Below are 20903 nucleotides of genomic sequence, written 5' to 3' on the forward strand. Positions count from 1 at the left end.
GTCATCCATCAATCATCCATCAATCATCCATCAATCATCCATCCATCAATCATCCATCAGTCATCCATCAATCATCCATCAATCATCCATCAATCATCCATCAGTCATCCGTCAATCATCCGTCAATCATCCGTCAATCATCCGTCAATCATCCATCAGTCATCCATCAGTCATCCATCAATCATCCATCAGTCATCCATCAGTCATCCATCAATCATCCATCAGTCATCCATCAATCATCCATCAATCATCCATCAGTCATCCATCAATCATCCATCAATCATCCATCAATCATCCATCAGTCATCCATCAATCATCCATCAATCAATCATCCATCAATCATCCATCAGTCATCCATCAGTCATCCATCAATCATCCATCAGTCATCCATCAATCATCCATCAATCAATCATCCATCAATCATCCATCAATCATCCATCAATCATCCATCAATCATCCATCAATCATCCATCAATCATCCATCAATCATCCATCAATCATCCATCAGTCATCCATCAGTCATCCATCAGTCATCCATCAGTCATCCATCAGTCATCCATCAATCATCCATCAATCATCCATCAATCATCCATCAATCATCCATCAATCATCCATCAATCATCCATCAGTCATCCATCAGTCATCCATCAGTCATCCATCAGTCATCCATCAATCAGGTGGATTAAAGCAAAAAAAATATTTTTGACTGAAAGTTTTTTTCATTCCAGTTCATATTCCCCTAGTTCCATCTTTGCACCAACTTTAAGAACGGCCCATTTTCTGCCGTGCGGTCGCTTCCCAAAGGTTTCAAGTAAAAAAGTTAAATGCTTTATTAGCCCTTCTGTTTTCTAATGCAGCATTTAAGGTGTGAGAAGACTTTAACCAACACTATTTAAATACTCGAGACCAATAGCATTTTACAAAAGGAAGGTGATTTTGAGCAGTTTTATTATTGTCAGTTTGCTTTTAATTTATAGTCCACATCAATTGGTGCAGTACTCTCATTAAAGCCTTTGGCCTGTTCTCCTAGATTTGATTTAACCAGTTGCTCTGATGTCACTGCACTTGGCAAGGCTTTGGCCAAGGTGATGAAACATCCTGGACTGGTTCATGGACCATCAATGATGGTTTTAGACCTCTAATATCTGTTCACAGTGCACAGAGAACACCTGATAATTATATGCATGCTTTATGGTTTTGTGCACCGGTACAGAGGTTCTGGAAGGAGATTTGTGAGGATTTATCCACATGGATCAACTACAGAATCCCAGTGTGCCCCACGGTATGTATATTAGGTCACCTGGGAGACATTCAAATGGAACCTAACTGGACACACCGGGTTCTCACTGCCTTATGTATCGCAAAGAAAACCATTCTAGTAAATTGGAAACAAAAGTCCAGTTTATGTATCAACCATTTTAGGAATCTTTTATCAGATCATATTAGTAGTGAGATAATGTCTGCCTCCACTGAACAACATTCGGATGAATTGCACTCTCTCTGGTTCCCAACGGATGCCGCAGCCGGTTCTGGACCCACCCTGGTTCTGGTTCTGAACCCTCCCTGGTTCTGGTCCTACCCTGGTTCTGGTTCTGGTTCTGGTCCTACCCTGGTTCTGGTTCTGGTCCTACCCTGGTTCTGGTGCCGGATGCAGTCCGACAGGATGGAGATGAATCCAGCCCTCTTGTCCTCCTGCCTGAAGCAGAAGTACGAGTCTCTCCGGTACGGCAGACGCAGGTAGACCGGGAACTGGCCCGGCATCCCGGCCAGGGGGGGCAGGAAGTCCTCCTTCGGACCTGGAACCGGACCTGGAACCAGAGACAGAGCAGTTAGCACCTGGAGAACCGGTTCTGGTCCAGTTACTGGTGGACCTGGACAGGTGGAAGAATTCCTGGACGAGGAACCTTCTAGACTCAGGGCGCTTTCAGACCTGTGGCCCGTTGTTCTGATTCAGGGGCTAAATCCATACAGTTGTTCCGTTTTACGTTTGTGTTCACAAGGAAACCGTCTGTAGCGGTTCAAAGCGGATAACAAATGCCATGAACCAACTGTTCTCTCATTGGTCAGAAATGAACGTGGAAGGAGTTTCCTCTTCCGTACCGCGGGAAAAACAACAATGGTTATAACTAGCGATGTCCCGATACCATTTTTTTCACACCGAGTACGAGTATGAGTATTTTAATTTGTGTACTCGCCGATACCGAGTACCGATCCGATACTTCTACAACAAAAATAATTAGTCTAAAAATGCAATGAAAAATGCAATGAATTGGAAGACAATTCAATTTTAAACAAAACTCGGCCGGCCGGGCTTTCCTCCGCGTTTTAGTCTCGTCGCAGGAACATCAACTGAGCATGTGCGGTGCTTCAGCTGAACAACATAAACAATCAAATAGAATTTAAAAAACAGGCTAAATTAAATTATGTTTCACACTCTTGTACAGTAGGTGGCGGTATGCACCTTAAAGTTGGTTGTGATCCGCCAATAAAACTGAGAAGAAGAAGAAAAACATAAACAATCCCATTGTTACAGTCCAGTTAGCCGCTAGGCGGCTAACCGGCGTGGCGCGTGGTGGTGGGAGGAGAGTGGTGCCCGTGAGTGAGACTGGCAGTGCCGTTTCAGGCAAGATAGTGACAATTATTGCTAGCGGGATGTCAGCAGGGTGGACATATTTCAAAATAAGGGACGACGACAGAAGCAAGACAAACTGAGGGCGCGGCTAACGCGGCTAACCGGCTAACCGGAATATAACAATGGGTTTGTTTATGTTGTACTGTGAGTTACGTGGAGTGTTTAATAAAGTTCCTGTGAGTAAGTGAATACTCAACCGTCCAGTTTGTATAATTAAGGAAGATGGAATTGAAACTGAAACATGGAACAGCAGCTACAGCCACAGAGCAGCAGCTCTGCTGCTGTTACTACTCAGCCAGGCTGCAGACTGACCCAGGGAGCCGCAGGACGGCTCAACATCTCCCCCTAGCGGCGCTAACCAGTAACTACAACAACAATGACGTATCGGTGCGTGGTATCGGAGACTTCTTGTGAGTATGAGTATATGAGAGCAGTATCGGTACCCTGATACCGATACTGGTATTGGTATCGGGGCATCCCTAGTTATAACCCCTTTCACAGAGAGGGTGCAAAGTGCAGACTGCCGCCGCCGATCCCATTCATTGTGTATGTGCTACCGGCGCAAGAGTGGACCGCTCTGCGGGCGAGAGGACACCTGCTGCGGCGTTTGTGCAAACCCTGCCCGAATTGAAAATGTTTTAATTTCACCGTGCCGCGCTGTGACGACATCTCGGCACGTCCAATAGGAGAGAAGGAGGTGGAGGCTGCACCGACTCTTGCTGTGTGGATTATGTTCTCACTGCAAAGAAACCACCTCAGCACGATTGCTGTGTTCACATGTACCAAACCAACCGATCTTTAGGGGGAAATGTTCCCTGTTTCGGAACAACTGCTGCAAATGGGACAGGAGTGAAAGCTCCCTAAGAAAGACCGGGAACCTTCCAGCCCCCCACCCCCAGCGGTACCGTAGCCCCCCCAGCGGTACCGTAGCCCCCCCCACCCCCAGCGGTACCATCCCCCCTCACCTCCGTCGTCGGGGAAGCACCTGTCCACCAGGGCCATGTACGGTTCCTCCTCCGTCAGGACTCGGCCCCCGGTGGGCAGCAGCTTGTGTCGGGGGGGAACTCCCTTCAGGAACGACTGTGGGGGGGGGGGACAGAGGTGAGTCCGGGTCCCTGCAGAACCGGGTCCCTGCAGAACCGGGTCCCTGCAGAACCGGGTCCCTGCAGACCCGGGTCCCTGCAGAACCAGGTCCCAGGTCCCGGGTCCCGGGTCAGTACTCACCTCCAGGCCGTCGTGCAGCTCCAGGCAGTAGTTGGCCCGGACCACCACGTAGCGCTCCCTCCACTTCCGGGCCTCGTCCAGGTACTGGACCACCTCCTCGTACAGGACCACGCCCTCCTCCGGGGGCCCCTGGGGACCAGAACCAGAACCAGGTTAGGAGGAACCAGAACCAGAACCAGGTTACGAGGAACCAGAACCACGCCCTCCTCCGGGGGCGCCTGGGGACCAGAGAGGTTAGGGGGACCAGAACCAGAACCAGGTTAGGAGGAACCAGAACCAGAACCAGGGCCCTCCTCCGGAGCCCCCTGTCGGACCAGAGGAGGTTAGACCGGAGATATACTTGCAGTTCAGACCGCGTACACGTACCCATCATGGCCGCCACGTGTATCCTGCGGTCATTTGACGCGTCGACGTGCGCGTTCTCAAAAAGACACTGAACTCAGGGGGGACCGACATGATCCACTGGGCGGTTCCCCTGACCCTTCTTCTCCTCTCCTCTCCCCTTCCTCTCTTCTCTATTTCCATTTTTATTTAGTATCTCATAGCTATCATTTTATGTCCATCGCCTCTGTAGTTTCTTGTGCCGGCCCCCCTTTCTTCTCTTTTTTCTCTTTTGTACATGGTGCAGCTTCCTCTGCCGGTGGAGAAGAGCATCTCTGAATGTAAAACACCGGATCCTGCAGCGTGGGAGTGAGAGGGGCAGGGTAACGGCCCGGTCAAGACTCCTCTCCCTGCCCCTTCTCAACCTTTCCCCGACCCTGCACCCCAACCTGGGACTTGATGAACGGGCCGGAGCTTCGGGAGCTGCTGCTGGCCTGCGGTCCCCACCCGTGGTCATCCCGTTGCTGCTTCCACATTTGGCTTAAGGCTTTTCTCCCACTAGGGGAGTTTTTACCTGCCATTGTTTATGTAATAATTGATCGGGGGTTTATGTTCATGTTCATGTTCTGGATCTCTGGAAAGCGTCTAGAGACAACATCTTTTGTATTAGACGGTATACAAATAAAATTGAATTGAATTGAACGCGTACGCGACCTGCAGTTCTCGCTCTGGCCTGCTGGTGGCGCTGGTCCCGGTCAGATACCAGCTAGTGACGACGCGGAGGTCGCTGGCACCGTTTCCTTTGCCGAGATCGCAACCAAAGCAATGTTATAATCTCCTACATCATCCAATGGTGTCATGTAAACTTGTTCGTTCTTCTAATCTGCTACTGCTGCTACTACATTGAATCACTTTTCCAACTGTTGCTCTGCTTACTGCCCCCTATCGGTCACCGCCGGTACCGCCGGCTCTCCTCACGTACTATGCGAGCGTCGTTGCAGTTGGTGGTGCACGAGAACGGACGTGAACGTAAGCACCAACAGCAAGTATAACTCAGCTCTTAGAGGGAACCAAGAGAAAAGTCCAGGTACAGGCCCAGACCTGGTCCAGGTCCAGACCTGAACCCGGTCCAGGGTATTGAGACGTACCTTCTGCAGCAGCAGCTGCGTGATCTTCTGCTGGTCCTGCTCCAGCTCGTCCTCCACCTGGCAGAACCGGGCCACCGAGAACTGTTTCCTGTAGTACGGACCGAAGGCCTTCAGCTCGGCCTGGGCCTGACCTGCGGAGAGACGGGACCGGTCAGAGACGGGACCGTCAGAGACGGAACCGGTCAGAGACGGAACCGGTCAGAGACGGAACCGTCAGAGACGGGACCGTCAGAGACGGGACCGTCAGAGATGGAACCGGTCAGAGACGGAACCGGTCAGAGACGGTTCTGGAGGAACTGCACGTAGAAAACCAGTGTTTATCTGACCTGATTATCATATCACATCTCTTTTGTGGTGGATCAATAAAGACCGGGGTCAAAGGTCCAGACTTTGGGGGACGTAAACGGAACCAACCGCCGGTTTGCTGCAACTAAACCCCCGACTAAAAAATACCGAGGTCTCAAACACCGAGAACTCACGTTGTTTCTGAGAGAAAAGGAAAAGCTCTCAGCTTTCTCTCTGTCCCGTAAAACTAGGCCAGACCCCGGGAGGGGGGGCAGGGATTCGGTTTCTGACCGCCCCCCCCCTGGCAGAGACCAGACCAGCAGAGAAGATAAAGTCATGCTAGCCAATCAGAATCCTGGAAAAAAACATCAACAAATGACACGAGTAACTTCCAGTTACTTCCAAGATGAACCAGAGTCTTTGGTTTGGAGTGACAGAGAAGTGGAGTTACTTTTAAGTGTGACGTTAGAATATAAAACAGGTAAAATACTAGAAAATATTGACGGTTACAAACTAATTGTAACCACAGGTGTCACTCATGACGCTGGTGACGTTTCTGTCTCATAATGTGACGTTCTGAAGAATAAATGTCCGTTTCTCTCCGTTTACAAGCAAACGTGAAGACGGAGGTTTGAAAAATCTACACTTTGGCCGGAGTTTTCAGAAATGATGGTTTTTGGAGACTTTGAGCTTCGTTTTCGTGTAAACGAACGAACAAAACGCATGAAACACATGAAATGAGATTTTTTTTTATTGTGCACTTCGAGAAAAAAGTCGAAATGTCGAGAAAAAAGTTGAAATGTCTAGATTAATGTCGAAATACAATTTCAAGAATGAAGTCGAAATTTCGTGAATAAAGACGAAATTTTGCCCTTTTTCTCAACTTTTCGACTTTATTCACGAAATTTTGACTTTATTCACGAAATTTTGAATTTTTTCTCGAAATTTTTAATGTTTTCTCGAAATTTTGACTTTTTTCTCGACATTGTCAGTTTCTCTCCGTTTTCAGTTTTCAGAAACAATGCTTTTTGGAGACTTTGAGCTTCGTTTTCGTGTAAACGAACGAACAAAACGTATGAAAACACCACCGTTTTTGCAAAGTGGAAACGGGGGCCCGAGGTTCTGATCCGTTTGTGGGTTTATGGTCTGGACTCGGGTTTCCCTCCCAGCTGGTTTAGAGATGGAGATGATGGAGATGATGGAGACCCGTCTGTCTCAGCTGGTCTGGAACCACCTGGGTGTCGTCTCTGGACCAGGATCCGTCTCCACGGTAACCGAGCATCGCTGCATGGATCCGGGAGTACCGGATCTGGGTCTGTTGCCGGTGTTTCAGGGACGTCCTGCTTCTCTCCTGCAGCAGCTGCTGCTGCTCTGATCTCCGGAGACCGGCTTGTTTTTTCCTGGTCGGCCCCCGACGACCCCCCACCCCCCCCCCCCAGGGTGGATATCCGCCGGGCTCCCCCCCCCGGAGTCCCGCCCCCCCCAGGGTGGATATCCGCCGGGCTCCCCCCCCCGGAGTCCCGCCCCCCCCAGGGTGGATATCCGCCGGGCTTCCCCCCCCAGAGTCCCGCCCCCCCCAGGGTGGATATCCGCCGGGCTTCCCCCCCCGGAGTCCCCTCCGAAGGTGCAAGCCAGCGTTTCTCCACCAGTCAGCTGGAGGAAACAAACAAATCCTGCTGCAGATGTTTTGCATGAGCCGAGCCTGAACCCAGGTGCACTCTGGGTAAAACTGCTGCCATCAACCAACCTTATTACCTGAGGAAAACCAGACGAGACGCAACGAACATGCTGGTCATGTGACCATAACGATAACATTATATATTTAATCTATGTTTACATTTTGACCAAAAGTTATTTGTCCAGCTTATACGGTTCGGCCGTGAGCTCGAGTTACAAATAAAAATTATGGTCATTTTTTGAATGTTTCTCTCACTCTAAACAATTAGAACTTCACTCTAGATTTGACAAAAAAGTGATTTCCAGTCCTCGCTTGAGCGCTCATATCTTGAAAAGTGTTCATTTTAGGAAAAAACAGTTTCAGGTTTGGAGAGAGAAGAGAAGTTTTCCTCCGTTTTGAAGTTTGAATGACAGTTCTACGTGCAAGTATGAGAAAGATACGTGACTCAGAAAAAAGGTGAATTTTGTCTTTTTTCTCGACATTTTCCCATCTGCTTTGAATGGAGCCATAGAAATACATGGGGAAATGAGTTCCCCATTAGTTTGGAAATTTGGAAATAATTAAATATATAATGCAATATCGTAGAGGAATAAAAACCAGACTAAAATGTAAATTACAAAATAAAAACTAAACTAAAAAACTAAAAAAACTAAAATGTCATACGTTCTGGATTCATTACAAATCAACTGAAATATTGCAAGCCTTTTATTATTTTATAATTTATAATTTTATAATTTTTGGAGATAGGATATTTGAGTTTTCTTAAGCTGTAAACCATGATCAGCAATATTAAAATAATAAAAGGCTTGCAATATTTCAGTTGATTTGTAATGAATCCAGAATGTATGACATTTTTGTTTTTGTAATTGTATTACAGAAAATCACAATATTCTAATTTTCTGAGACAGTCCTGTAGTTTCCTCTGGTTTAATCTTTAAACCAGTTTAGTGTTTAGATCTTTGGATCCACTTTCCTACATAGACGTGGAAAAGAAAACCCAATGTGTCGTCGGAAAAGAAAAAGACGGGGAGAAATGTGGAAAAATAAATATGTTGTAAACTCAAATGAGAGTTTTCTGTATCTGGAATGAATGTATTCTAGAGTCTATAAGGTAACAATCATATAATAACAAGATAACCTTGTTTGAATTGTAAAATGGGTTTGGCTAAATACAATCTTTGACTGAAACGAGACTAAAATGAACAATTCTGACTAAAATAAGACAAAAATGCTCAGACTTTTAGTCGACTGAAACTTGACAGAGGAGAGGAGGAGAATGAACGTGGCTAAAACTAATAAAAACTATAATGATAGTTTGACCCAAAGACTAGACTGAAACTAGAACTGAAACATTGACAGAAACAACACTAGTCCGGAGGACGACCCGGCCGCGAGGACTTTACCTTTACCTATCCTTACATTCAAATGCTTCCCTTCCTGCTCAGATCTGCTTTGCATCACATTTGGTTTGGTTGTTTTGGAAACCCGCCGGACCAGAGCCAGAACGTTACTGGAGGTGAAAGAGGCTGACCTTGGTCTTCTATCATTTTTACTGGGATTTTTAAACATTTCTAGACGCTAAAGTGACGAGGAGAGAGATCTGATGCTCCTCTCTCCGCCCACAGCCGTCATTCTGGCTCCCTGCATCTGTAGACCTTTACAGTAATACAGGTGTAAGGGTGTGATGTAGGGCCAATCCCAATCCCCCCCTACTTTCTACCACTAGGGCCCTTGTAATGTTCCCTAGGGATTGGGACACCACTTGCTACGTCACTGCGTGGTTTACGTTCGGGTACGTAAGCGACTGCGTAGTTACGTTTGCACAAACGTCACACCATATCAGGAAGCCCAGAGCTAAAAGCTGTTTTAATTTCAGCTGTAGCGCTGTTAATATGCCACTTTATTAAGTTTTAATATTTTTTCAGGCGGAAAAGTAACTGTTAAGATCCCCAACCTGGGCTCAGTTTATCCAAATAACGCCTGTTAAGAAATTTGCTCCGATGTTTTCGGGGATTAGAAGAGCCGGCAGCGATTTATGGTTCCGCGTTAAATCGACGCAGAGCCTACGCCGTAGGTTACGCGGCGACGCGCACTGTACGCCGTAGGCTCTGGGTTGGTGTAACGCGGAACCATAAATCAGCCTTTATTCTGGCGAGATCTGAAAAAACTTTGCAACAACGAGCAAGCTAGTGATTATGTTCATTCACTGAGTGAATATTATGAAAGTAAAATATATATTTCTCGCTAGAAATGTAATCAAAACGCATTTTTATGCAGAAACTAACTCAAAATATAGATTTTATTCACTAAAAAATAAGAAATGTCGGCCATGTTTTTTGTTTGATTCAGTCTGCAAATGATTTTCTCTAGCCCTCGGTCAGCGAGTCAGTATCTGAAATCCCTCACTGTGAAGGGTTAGATTCATACACACTAGCCCTCGTTACGTCCGCTAGCCCTCGTTATGTCCGCTAGCCCTCGTTACGTCCGCTAGCCCTCGTTACGCCCGCTAGCCCTCGTTACGCCCGCTAGCCCTCGTTACGCCCGCTAGCCCTCGTTACGCCCGCTAGCCCTCGTTACGCCCGCTAGCCCTCGTTACGCCCGCTAGCCCTCGTTACGCCCGCTAGCCCTCGTTACGTCCGCTAGCCCTCGATACGTCCGCTAGCCCTCGATACGTCCGCTAGCCCTCGATACGTCCGCTAGCCCTCGATACGTCCGCTAGCCCTCGTTACGTCCGCTAGCCCTCGATACGTCCGCTAGCCCTCGTTACGTCCGCTAGCCCTCGTTACGTCCGCTAGCCCTCGTTACGTCCGCTAGCCCTCGATACGTCCGCTAGCCCTCGATACGTCCGCTAGCCCTCGATACGTCCGCTAGCCCTCGTTACGCCCGCTAGCCCTCGTTACGTCCGCTAGCCCTCGTTACGTCCGCTAGCCCTCGATACGTCCGCTAGCCCTCGTTACGTCCGCTAGTCCTCGTTACGTCCACTAGTCCTCGATACGTCCACTAGCCCTCGTTACGCCCACTAGCCCTCGTTACGCCCACTAGCCCTCGTTACGTCCACTAGCCCTCGTTACGTCCACTAGCCCTCGTTACGCCCACTAGCCCTCGTTACGTCCACTAGCCCTCGTTACGTCCACTAGCCCTCGTTACGTCCACTAGCCCTCGTTACGTCCACTAGCCCTCGTTACGTCCACTAGCCCTCGTTACGTCCACTAGCCCTCGTTACGCCCACTAGCCCTCGTTATGTCCACTAGCCCTTGTTATGTTCACTAGCCCTCGTTATGTCCACTAGCCCTCGTTACGTCCACTAGCCCTCGTTACGTCCACTAGCCCTCGTTACGTCCACTAGCCCTCGTTACGTCCACTAGCCCTCGTTATGTTCACTAGCCCTCGTTATGCCCACTAGCCCTCGTTATGCCCACTAGCCCTCGTTATGTCCACTAGCCCTCGTTACGTCCACTAGCCCTCGTTACGTCCACTAGCCCTCGTTACGTCCACTAGCCCTCGTTACGTCCACTAGCCCTCGTTACGTCCACTAGCCCTCGTTACGTCCACTAGCCCTCGTTACGTCCACTAGCCCTCGTTATGTCCACTAGCCCTCGTTATGTCCACTAGCCCTCGTTATGTCCACTAGCCCTCGTTATGCCCACTAGCCCTCGTTATGTCCACTAGTCCTCGTTACGTCCACTAGCCCTCGTTACGTCCACTAGCCCTCGTTACGTCCACTAGCCCTCGTTATGCCCACTAGCCCTCGTTATGCCCACTAGCCCTCGTTATGTCCACTAGCCCTCGTTATGCCCTCTAGCTCTAGATGCAAAGAGGAATTGGGACTAGTAATGTGTGATATTTTACCGTTCACGATAAACCGTCAAAAAAATTCCCCACGGTAAGAATTTATCATCTCATGGTAAAAATGATAAATTCCTGTTGATGAAGTTTTTGTGTAAAACTGATTTATGGTTCTGCGTTAAATCCACGCACAACGTACGTGAAGGAAGGAAGGAAGGAAGGAAGGAAGGAAGGAAGGAAGGAAGGAAGGAAGGAAGGAAGGAAGGAAGGAAGGAAGGAAGGAAGGAAGGAAGGAAGGAAGGAAATGAGCCTGAAAGAAAGAAAGAAAGAAAGAAAGAAAGAAAGAAAGAAAGAAAGAAAGAAAGAAAGAAAGAAAGAAAGAAAGAAAGAAAGAAAGAAAGAAAGAAAGAAAGAAAGAAAGAAAGAAAGAAAGAAAGATTCCCGTTGATACGTGTTTGTGTAACAAACATGGCGGATCTGAGTCATTCCAGTTTTGCAGTACAGGTGTAACTCATTTAATTGGTTTTTATTAATTAAATTTAATTGGTGTAGTTTAGTATTTAGTATATTTTACAGCAGTGATTTGGCTCCAAAGACTGAATGTGGTGATAGATTTATAGTTACAAAGATGGAGTTGAATTGGTATTTTTTTTATTGTCATTTTTATCGTTATCAGGATAAATGCCAGAAATTATCGTGATACATTTTTTAGTCCATATCGCCAATCCCTAATTGGGACACCACTACCCTCACGGGAACACGCAAAATTCAGGGGTAGTGCTGAAAAGTAGGGCTAGGGGGGGATTGGGACTGGGCCTTAGACGGCCCCGACGTCCCCCCTCCGGCCCCTAAGGCCCCCTCCGGCCCTGTCAGTGACTCTACAAGCCCCAACAGGCTGTGGTTCCAGTTCCCCCCCCCTCTGCAGACGGCTGTGTGGATGCAGCTGCTTCCTCGTGAGTCATTCGTGACCAACAACAAACATGGAGGATGACGCGTCGCCGCTTCACCCGGCCCGGCTGCATTCCTCCGTCTCTGCCTTCGCCTGCTGACTCAGCAGAGCAGCTGCTCACAAACGCTGACCTGGTTCAGGAGGTCACACCTGATACACCTGCCGCAGGTGTACCTGGGAGCCACGCCCACTTGGGGAGCCACGCCCACCCGGGAGCCACGCCCACCTGATGAGCCACGCCAAACAGGAAGTATCCTCCATAAGTTCCTTTACATGTTACATCCCAATCCAGACGCAAATGCAAAATAGCACTGGTCAACTAGACCAGGGTCTCCAACCTTTTCTGAACCAGGACCGGTTTAATGTCTGACAATATTTTCACGGCCCAATCTAAAGCTGTAGCTGATAAAAACTAAATAAAATGACAAGATCGGCATTAAAAACTGTGGTATTTTCTCTAGAGTAATACTAATAGTAATGAATAATAAATAATAAAACATCATTTTCGAAAAAATAAAATGAAATAATGAAAATTGTAAATTACCTTTAATATGAGTATTTCTATAAATGTGTTTTTATGTTTGTTTTCTTATTAACGTTATTTAAAGCCAGGCTCTTATTTTATTTGTGATATTTAGTGCTTTTATTTTGAAGGCGTCTCGCCGAGACCTTGTAAACATCAGGCGCTTCGGACTTTAACGGTAAAAGTTTAACAGCAGTAGAAAGTGACACAAAAATCTCCTGCTGATGAGGATTTGTGCAAATGTTATGCCGTATTTATGTCCAGCTTGAGTTTGGTCGCTCATGTATCATGTTAACGGTAGCTTTATTGCTGACCGAGCGAGCAGTCAGTGCTGCGTTTATAAGGACAGTGACGTCCGACTGCTGTTTGACCAATCAAAACATTCCATTTTTATTGGTTATACAGTCCATGGTTTTCTCCAATTCTAGCTGCCCCAATCCCTCAAAAAAACAAAACAAAGAGGCTCGGCCATGGGCCCCTAGATGCGCGTGGGCCCCTGGGCGCCCGCCCATAATGCCCATTGGGTAATCCGGGCTTGCTGCAGAGCATTTTACCGACAATCGAACAGGCAGTAACCCACATTATCAACTCCTCTCTTAAATCTGGCATCAGTCTGGATCAGGATCTGTCCTTATGGTTCATGTCTGACCTCGCAGGAAGATCTTTCACAGTGTCAAGGACGAGTGTCCAGATCGCATGAGCTGGCAACAGGGGTGCCACAGGGATCGGTGCTCGGCCCCCTTCTCTTTTCACTATAAACCTCTTCACTAGGTGAAATCATCAGCTCTTATGGATTCTCCTACCGCTGCTACGCTGATGACACCCAGCTCTTCCTTTACCTCCCACCTGGCGACACTGTTGATATCTCTGCATGGATGAACGACCGTCACCTTCAGCTAAATCTGTCCAAGACTGAGTTTATCGTCCGTCCAGCCAGTCGTTCCTCACCTCCGTAGTTTTTTACATGAAATACAATTAATGAGACGTTTTAGGATATGCAAAAGGGCGGCCACGTCTGTCAGCTCCTCCTTTCTGAGGCTCTCTGGAGGTCAACAAGACAGAGATGCCCTGAGCTTCTCCAGGTGTGTGTTAACATGTCGGTGCATGTCACCCGTTTGTTTAACCAGAGGGAGGGGTCTCGACGTCGACTGAAACAACCAGAAACATGAGCAGAGGGGAGCTGGGAGGGACTGAACCGCCCTGCAGGAGAGAGAGGCCTCGGCGTCATCAGCCAGGAAATACCTGAGACTCCCAGCCGGTCGCTGCAGCAGAAATATGTCGGGCAGACGGACCGACGTCACTGCAGTGCAGAGTTTGCAGAGTTTCAGTCCATGTAGAGCCGCCGCATCGCCGCATCGCCGCTCCACCCGTCAGGTCTCACCAATGTCTCTACGTCTTCCTGCAGAGGCGGTCTGTTCCCACCTGGCTTTACAACCACCTGTCCACAGCTTCACGACCTCTACATGACCTCTCCACGACCTCTACATGACCTCTCTACGACTAGGAATGGGTGATATTTTACCGTTCACGATAAACCGTCAAAAAAATTCCTCACAATGAGAATTTCTCATCTCACGGTAAAAACGATGTTTTTGTGTAAAAGCTGATTTATGGTTCTACGTTAAATCCATGCACAACGTACGTGAAGGAAGGAAGGAAGGAAGGAAGGAAGGAAGGAAGGAAGCCAGAAAGAAAGAAAGAAAGAAAGAAAGAAAGAAAGAAAGAAAAATTCCCGTTGATGAGGTGTTAATTCAATTTAATTAGTGTAGTTTAGTATTTAGTATCTTTTAGAGCAGTGATTTGGCTCCAAAGACTGAATGTGGTGATAGATTTATAGTTAAAAAGATGGAGTTGAATTGGTATTTTTTTTATCGTCATTTTTATCGTTATCAGGATAAATGCCAGAAATTATCGTGATACATTTTTTTGTCCATACCGCCCAGCCCTACTCGGGGGTTTATGTTCATGTTCTGGATTTCTGGAAAGATCCTAGAGATATCTGTTGTATTAGACGCTATACTAATAAAATTGAATTGAATAGAACCAGACAAGAACCAGTCCAGGACTAAACCAGGACCAGACCAGGACCAGACCAGGACCAGTCCATCTTTCTGGACTCTGCAGGTCCAGAAAGATGGACTTGGCCCGGCCAGTCACCTGCAGGTTCAGGTGGGCGTCGCCCGTCGTCAGCCAACCCTCAGGCAGCCAGACGGGGATCCACCCGACTCTGATCCACCCAGGTCCAAACACGCTGCCCAGCCCGTTTGACGGGTCGGACCTGCAGGACCTGAACCTGGGAGTCTCGGCGTGTCGCCCACATTCCAGCCGCGGCACGCAGGCGCGGGCCGTCGCCAGAACCAGAGCAGGCAGACGGGCCCAGCGGCCCAGCAGCAGTTTCCTGTCTTTGTGAGCGGCTCAGATGTCGGAGCTGCTCTGCATGTCTGAGAGCTTGAGTCATGGCAGCTGGAGGTGACGCAGCGTGGAGAAACAAAGACTGGAAAACCAGAACCGGCTCTGTCGCTGCAGACGCTGCAGAGGCCACAACGGACCTCTGGACGGGTCTGAACCGGCTGGATGTTGGTTCTGGTGAGAAATGTGAGAAAAGACGGCTGAGACCCGCTCTGGGAAAACCAGGAAAACCAGGAGTCCTGGTGGTTTCTGTACCAGAACTGCACCAGAGTATACAGTATGTATGCATGTAAATGTGTGTGTGTGTGTGTGTGTGTGTGTGTGTGTGTGTGTGTGTGTGTATACAGTTTGGACACACTTCCCCATTTGTTTGCATGAGAAGGTGTGTCCGAACTTTTGGTCTGTACTGTATATACACACACACATATATATATATATATATATATATATATATATATATATATACACATATACACACACACACACACACACACATATGTATATATGTATGTATGTATGTACGTATATATATATATATATATATATATATATATATATATATATATATAAATTTAAGAAGGCCAGCATCCATAAATTACAGGTTTCGTACAACGATTGTCTGCGTATTTTGCTTGGGAAACCAAGATGGTCTAGTGCAAGTGAACTCTTTTGTAAAGTACAAGTTATCACTTTTCATGCTCTTTTGAGGCGATTGATGTTCAAATTCATATGTCGACTTAATAGCTCTTGTAATGCCGTTATTATGATGTTAACCAACCCAGTCCTCAGTGCTGGGAGATACCAGCCTGCTCTGTGGAAACACTGGTATGACTGTCTGTGGCAGGGTGGAGAGGGGGATGGGACACGCACCTGTGTCCCATCCGCCTGAGTGGCTGGTTCTCTCCACCCTGCCTGCCTTATAAGGCGGAGCTGGACAGCAGGGGTTCGGTGCAGCTGTGTGATCCGTGTGCACGTGTTGGCGGTGTTTTGGTGACAAATAAACAGGGTCTGCACGAAACTCCGTGTCTCTCCATCCTTCGGTCGGCCCCGGTAGCACTCGCCCTGCTACATCTCCTCCCCAGCCACTCCGGCAGATGGGACACAGGTGCGCATGTCCCATCCACCTCTCCACCCTGCCACACCATCTTTTTTAAATATTGTTGTATGTTTGTTTGTATTTTTTTTTTTTTTAAACCGTGAGGCGGGGAGTGCCGGGCCACGCGGGACAATGCCCCCCACGACCCGGACCCCCGCAGCCAGGAGGCAGGACCAGCTGAGCCGGCCCTGGTAAGACACCCACGCTCCCCCACCGGCCATCCAGTAGACGGGGGCTGGTTGATTGCTATATATATTTATTTATATAAATAAAGCAACATAACAAGTCATCCAAGGTGACATCACAGGGGGCGTGTCCATGTCCAGCTCATCTCCAGAGCCGTCCAGGGATCAGCAGCTGGAACATCTGGAACCAGCCCAACACTGACGCCGAGTCTCTCCTCTCCTCTCTTCTCTTCTCTCTCCTCGTCTCGCCCAGAGCTGACATCACCGGCCTCCAGAACTGGACTCATGTCAGGCCGTGAGTCACTGTCCCCATCCAGCCCCGGAGGGGGGCCACGCCTGCTCAGGCCCCGCCCCTGCCCACTCAGGCCCCGCCCCCTCACCGCCCCGCCCGCTCAGGCCCCGCCCCTGCCCACTCAGGCCCCGCCCCCTCACCGCCCTGACCGCCTGCCCCGCTGACGGACAGGAATGTGGGTGTAGGGAGGTCACCGCTTCAGCCCGGGACCTGGAACAGGGACCCGGAACCGGCCCTTCGGCCTGCCAGGAAAAACTGACACAGCAAACATGAAAACAGGGAGTCTGGGATTCCGAGGCCGAGACCACGAGCACTTTTACAAGGATGGAGGAGGGATGGAGGAGAAGAGGAAACCCGGCCACAAACCCAAAGAAGCAGCAGAAATAATCTGTTCATGTGCTCAGAACAGTGAGAACGTGACTCAGTAACCACGGCAACAGCAGAGGCGCGGCCGCCACCGCCACGAAGCCAGGCCGTGTCATCAACAGAACTATCAGACTTTGCTGACACGCTGGTGACGATGATTAATTAGAATCAGGTGTGTTAAAGCAGTGACACATCTCAAACATGCAGGACACCGGCCCTCCGTGGATTCAGTTTCACACCTCATTGAATGAGCAAACGGTCCCGGCGGGGAGTTACCGTGGCGACCAGGCGCTCACGGAAACCCTCGGTCCTGGTCCGACTGAAACCACGTTTGAGACTGGAGCTGAAACCGGAACCGGGGACGACCCGGTTCCTCCCAGACCTCGGTCTCCGCCAACATCCTGACCTATTATGGATCTAATCCCTATTTTAAACAGGCCTTGAATGTCTTAAACACAAGATTTTGATTGTTTTTGCTAAATAAATGAGAAATTCAGCCTCTGATCCATGTCTTTATCTTCCCATTCTCTAACCTCATTATCTATGCAGGATTCTGAGTGGGCGGGGCTATGATAATGAGGCTCTGTGCTGATTGGCTGCCTGAATGACGCCATACACCGCTACGGAAACATTTTCTCTCACCTTCTTGTAAATCTTCTATCCCGGTACTTTCTAGCGTCTACAAATGCAGAAATGTTCATATCCTTCATTACATTTATGAAGTGATTAGTCTCCTCCTGGTCTTGGTTTCTCCGTGTTTAGAAGAACTTCCTGGACTCAAAAGACCAGGATTCCTTGTGAACAGAGCATGAGCAGAAAACAAATTCCTGTTCCGTTTGATGGGGAAATCCCGTTAGGTTATACATGACCCAATATTCAGGTTTAAAAGGAGTAACCCAGGGCTCATATTGGGGTTTTTAAAAACCAGAATATGAGCAAATTCAGTTATTCAAAGGGGTTATTGTTGTTTACATGGCCGTGCAAAACCGGGTTATTGCCAATATTCGGGTTTTAAAAGAGTTATTGATGCTGGAAACGCAGTCACTGCTCTCCTGGACCTGGACCCCGGTCCAGACGGGGGACCAGGTCCAGCAGCAGGTCAGAGGTCCAGAGTCCAGGAAGCCTCTGATGGAGGGACCAGGATCGGGGTGGGGGGGCACCTTTCACGTTCAGGTGATGCTGCTTCCTCCGCTGAGGAACCTTATCGGATTCAGGTTCTTCCTCGCAGCGGCGGGCTGCAGGTACCAGCACGTTTCCTGTCTCTGCTGATCTACCGATAAACGCAGCGCCGAGACGGAACATCAGCTCCATGGATCAGGTTTCAGTCCTGCAGGCCTGAACCGGAACAAACCACCTGCACCCAGGTCTCTGTTTATCCAACTAGGTCTTCCAGAAACTCCTCCATCACAGACTGCGTTTCCAGCATCAATAACCCTTTTCTAACCGGAATATCAGCAATAACCCGGTTTTGCACGGCCATGTAAACACCAATAACCCCTTTGAATAACCCGAATTTGCTCATATTCCGGATTTATATATTCATAAATGTAATGAAGGATATGAACATTTCTGTATTTGTAGACGGTAGAAAGTACCGGGATAGAAGATTTACAAGAAGGTGAGCCAAAAGTCGCGCAAAGCAGGATTTGTAGGAACCCCAGACCAGATCAAGCTCCGCTGGACAGAGGTGTATAATGCCATGAAGTAAAAACCCCTGCCATGTTTCTGGATCAGCCAGTTCATTTAGAACAGGTGTTTTCACTAATGACCTACCATCCTCCTGCAGAGGAGCTGCTTTAGTGATGGTTGGAACAACTGCTGGACAGGATTTTTATATGGCACCTGGTTTATACAGCTCTGCTGAAAAAGGTGTACTACGGGGCCGAGAAACAAAACGGTACCAGCAGGTCCGACCCATCTACCTTCCCCCAATTTGACATAATGGATTAGATTTTTGATTGTTGTTTTGGATTTGGATGCAGGAAGAAGAAGCGGAAATGACGCAAATTGCGTCATGAAGTGCGTCGCTGATTTGATCCAGATATCCCAAATGATTAATCGCCATGTTTACAGGGATAACCCTGTTTGCTCACGCATGGAAACACATTATTCCCAATGTTTCAGTAACCGGAATATTGACCTTAAAGGGGACCTATTCTGAAAACCAGGTTTTTTCTTGCTTTAACATATATAAAGTGGTCATAGCCCCGCCCACTCAGAATCCTGCATAGATAATGAGGTTAGAGAATGGGAAGATAAAGACATCGATCAGAGGCTGAATTTCTAATTTATTTAGTAAAAACAATCAAAAGCTTGTTTTTAAGACATTGAAGGCCTGTTTAAAATAGGTATTAGATCCATAATAGGTCCCCTTTAAGCCGAATCTTTACTTCATGTAAACGTAGTCACAGTTTTACACAGCAGGGGCCCCCAAAAAAAGTTCAGATACGGCCCTGGCCACGGGAGAAAAGGCTCGTCCCGACCCTGGACCAGCTGGATCACCTGCTGGGGAGTCAACATGACCCAGACAGACCTGCAGAACACCAGCCAACACCTGCCGACACCAGCCGACACCTGCAGACACCTGCAGACACCTGTCCTGCCCTGCGGCGCATTTACGCACAATACGCGCTTGGATGCGCCGGACACACCCAGGGCGGATAAAGGACTTTCCATTTCCCTGCTGGACTGGAAAAGCTGGACGGACCTGATGACGCCCGGCAGGTCCAGATCCCCCAGATCCAGGTCCAGATCCAGGTCCCCCAGATCCAGATCCCCCAGAACCAGGTCCCCGGGTCCAGATATTCAAACAAATCCCATCTCCAAACTCCTCTTTACAGAACTGATTTTAATGTGTGATTAATGTGCCTTGTAGTTTCATCATACTGTCCTGTGTCATGTAACTGCTTTTATGATTTTTTACTAATGTAAAGCGTCTTTGAGTACTGAGAAAAGCGCTACACAAATAAAATGTATTATTATTATAATTATTTATTATAATCCAGAGGAGATAAAAGTGCCTCCTCCGCTCCGTCTCTAAACTCCCAGCTGACTCCCTTCCTGGTGGAAACCCTTCCCCTCCCGGTTCCGACTGGAGCCGCAGGTCCGTCGGGTCCGGGGGAAGTTCGATTCCCGCAGAAGCGGCGGGTTTACCTGCGGCCGCCCCGGGAGCGCGCCGGGAGCGCCGGGAGCGCGCCCTAGACCAGCCCGGTTGTGTCTCCACTCACCCCTGATGAAGCTGGAGCGGGTTTCGGTCGTGTCTCCACTCACCCCTGATGAAGCTGGAGCGGGTTTCGTCCAGCAGGCTGGACGCGGAGACCCCCATGGCGGCTCAGAGGATCCTCAGGTGCTTCAGTCCGCAGGTCCGCAGGTAGGAGCGGCGTCCCGGCGGTCGCTCTGCAGCCGCCGCAGCTGGGAGAGGAGGAGGCCCCGCCCCCTAGTCTGGCCACGCCCACAGCCACGCCCATCCCAGCCGGCTCATGCCTGCTTTTTTTTTTTTTTTTTTTTTTTTTTTAATGCATCAAAATTAACATAGTAGGGAAGTTGGAATCAGCAAAGTACGGAAAAGGAGGAAAAAATGCAGGAGAAAAAATATTTGTGAAGGGAAGATTTTTTTTTTATTGTGCCCTTCGAGAAAAAAGTGGAAATGTCGAGAAAAAAGTGGAAATGTCGAGAAAAAAAGTGGAAATGTCGAGAAAAAAGTGGAAATCTCGAGAAAAATGTTGAAATACAATTTCGAGAAAAAAGTCAAAATATCGACATTAATGTTGAAATATAATTTCAAGAATAAAGTCGAAGTTTAGCCTTTTTTCTCAACATTTCAACTTTATTCAGGAAATTTTGACTTTTTTCTCGACATTTCGACTTTTTTCTCGACAATGATGTACACAAAGTCTTTGCTACGGAAGAGTATTAGGGCCGGGCAGGTGAAAAATAAAAATAGCCCAATATTTTAGAGGAGGAAGATTTTTTTTTTATTACGCACTTGAAAAAAGTTGAAATGTCGAGA

The 20903-nt window shown here is 48.2% G+C and overlaps 1 protein-coding gene across 1 annotated transcript in view; it reads right to left on the reverse strand.

The window, feature by feature from the left end:
- Window positions 1-20285, reverse strand: part of niban1a (niban apoptosis regulator 1a) — a 57536-nt gene extending 37251 nt beyond the window's left edge. Inside the window, exons 1-5 of the mRNA XM_061739015.1 lie at window positions 20165-20285; window positions 5326-5456; window positions 3857-3985; window positions 3598-3712; window positions 1632-1808 (exon numbers count right to left, since the gene is read on the reverse strand). Coding sequence (XP_061594999.1) covers window positions 1632-1808; window positions 3598-3712; window positions 3857-3985; window positions 5326-5456; window positions 20165-20219 — 607 coding nt within the window. The 5' untranslated portion in view covers window positions 20220-20285. The remainder of the gene's footprint in view (window positions 1-1631; window positions 1809-3597; window positions 3713-3856; window positions 3986-5325; window positions 5457-20164) is intronic.
- Window positions 20286-20903: the final 618 nt, after the last annotated feature.

The sequence above is a fragment of the Cololabis saira genome, chromosome 13 (assembly GCF_033807715.1).
Source record: "Cololabis saira isolate AMF1-May2022 chromosome 13, fColSai1.1, whole genome shotgun sequence".
Taxonomy (NCBI): domain Eukaryota; kingdom Metazoa; phylum Chordata; class Actinopteri; order Beloniformes; family Belonidae; genus Cololabis; species Cololabis saira.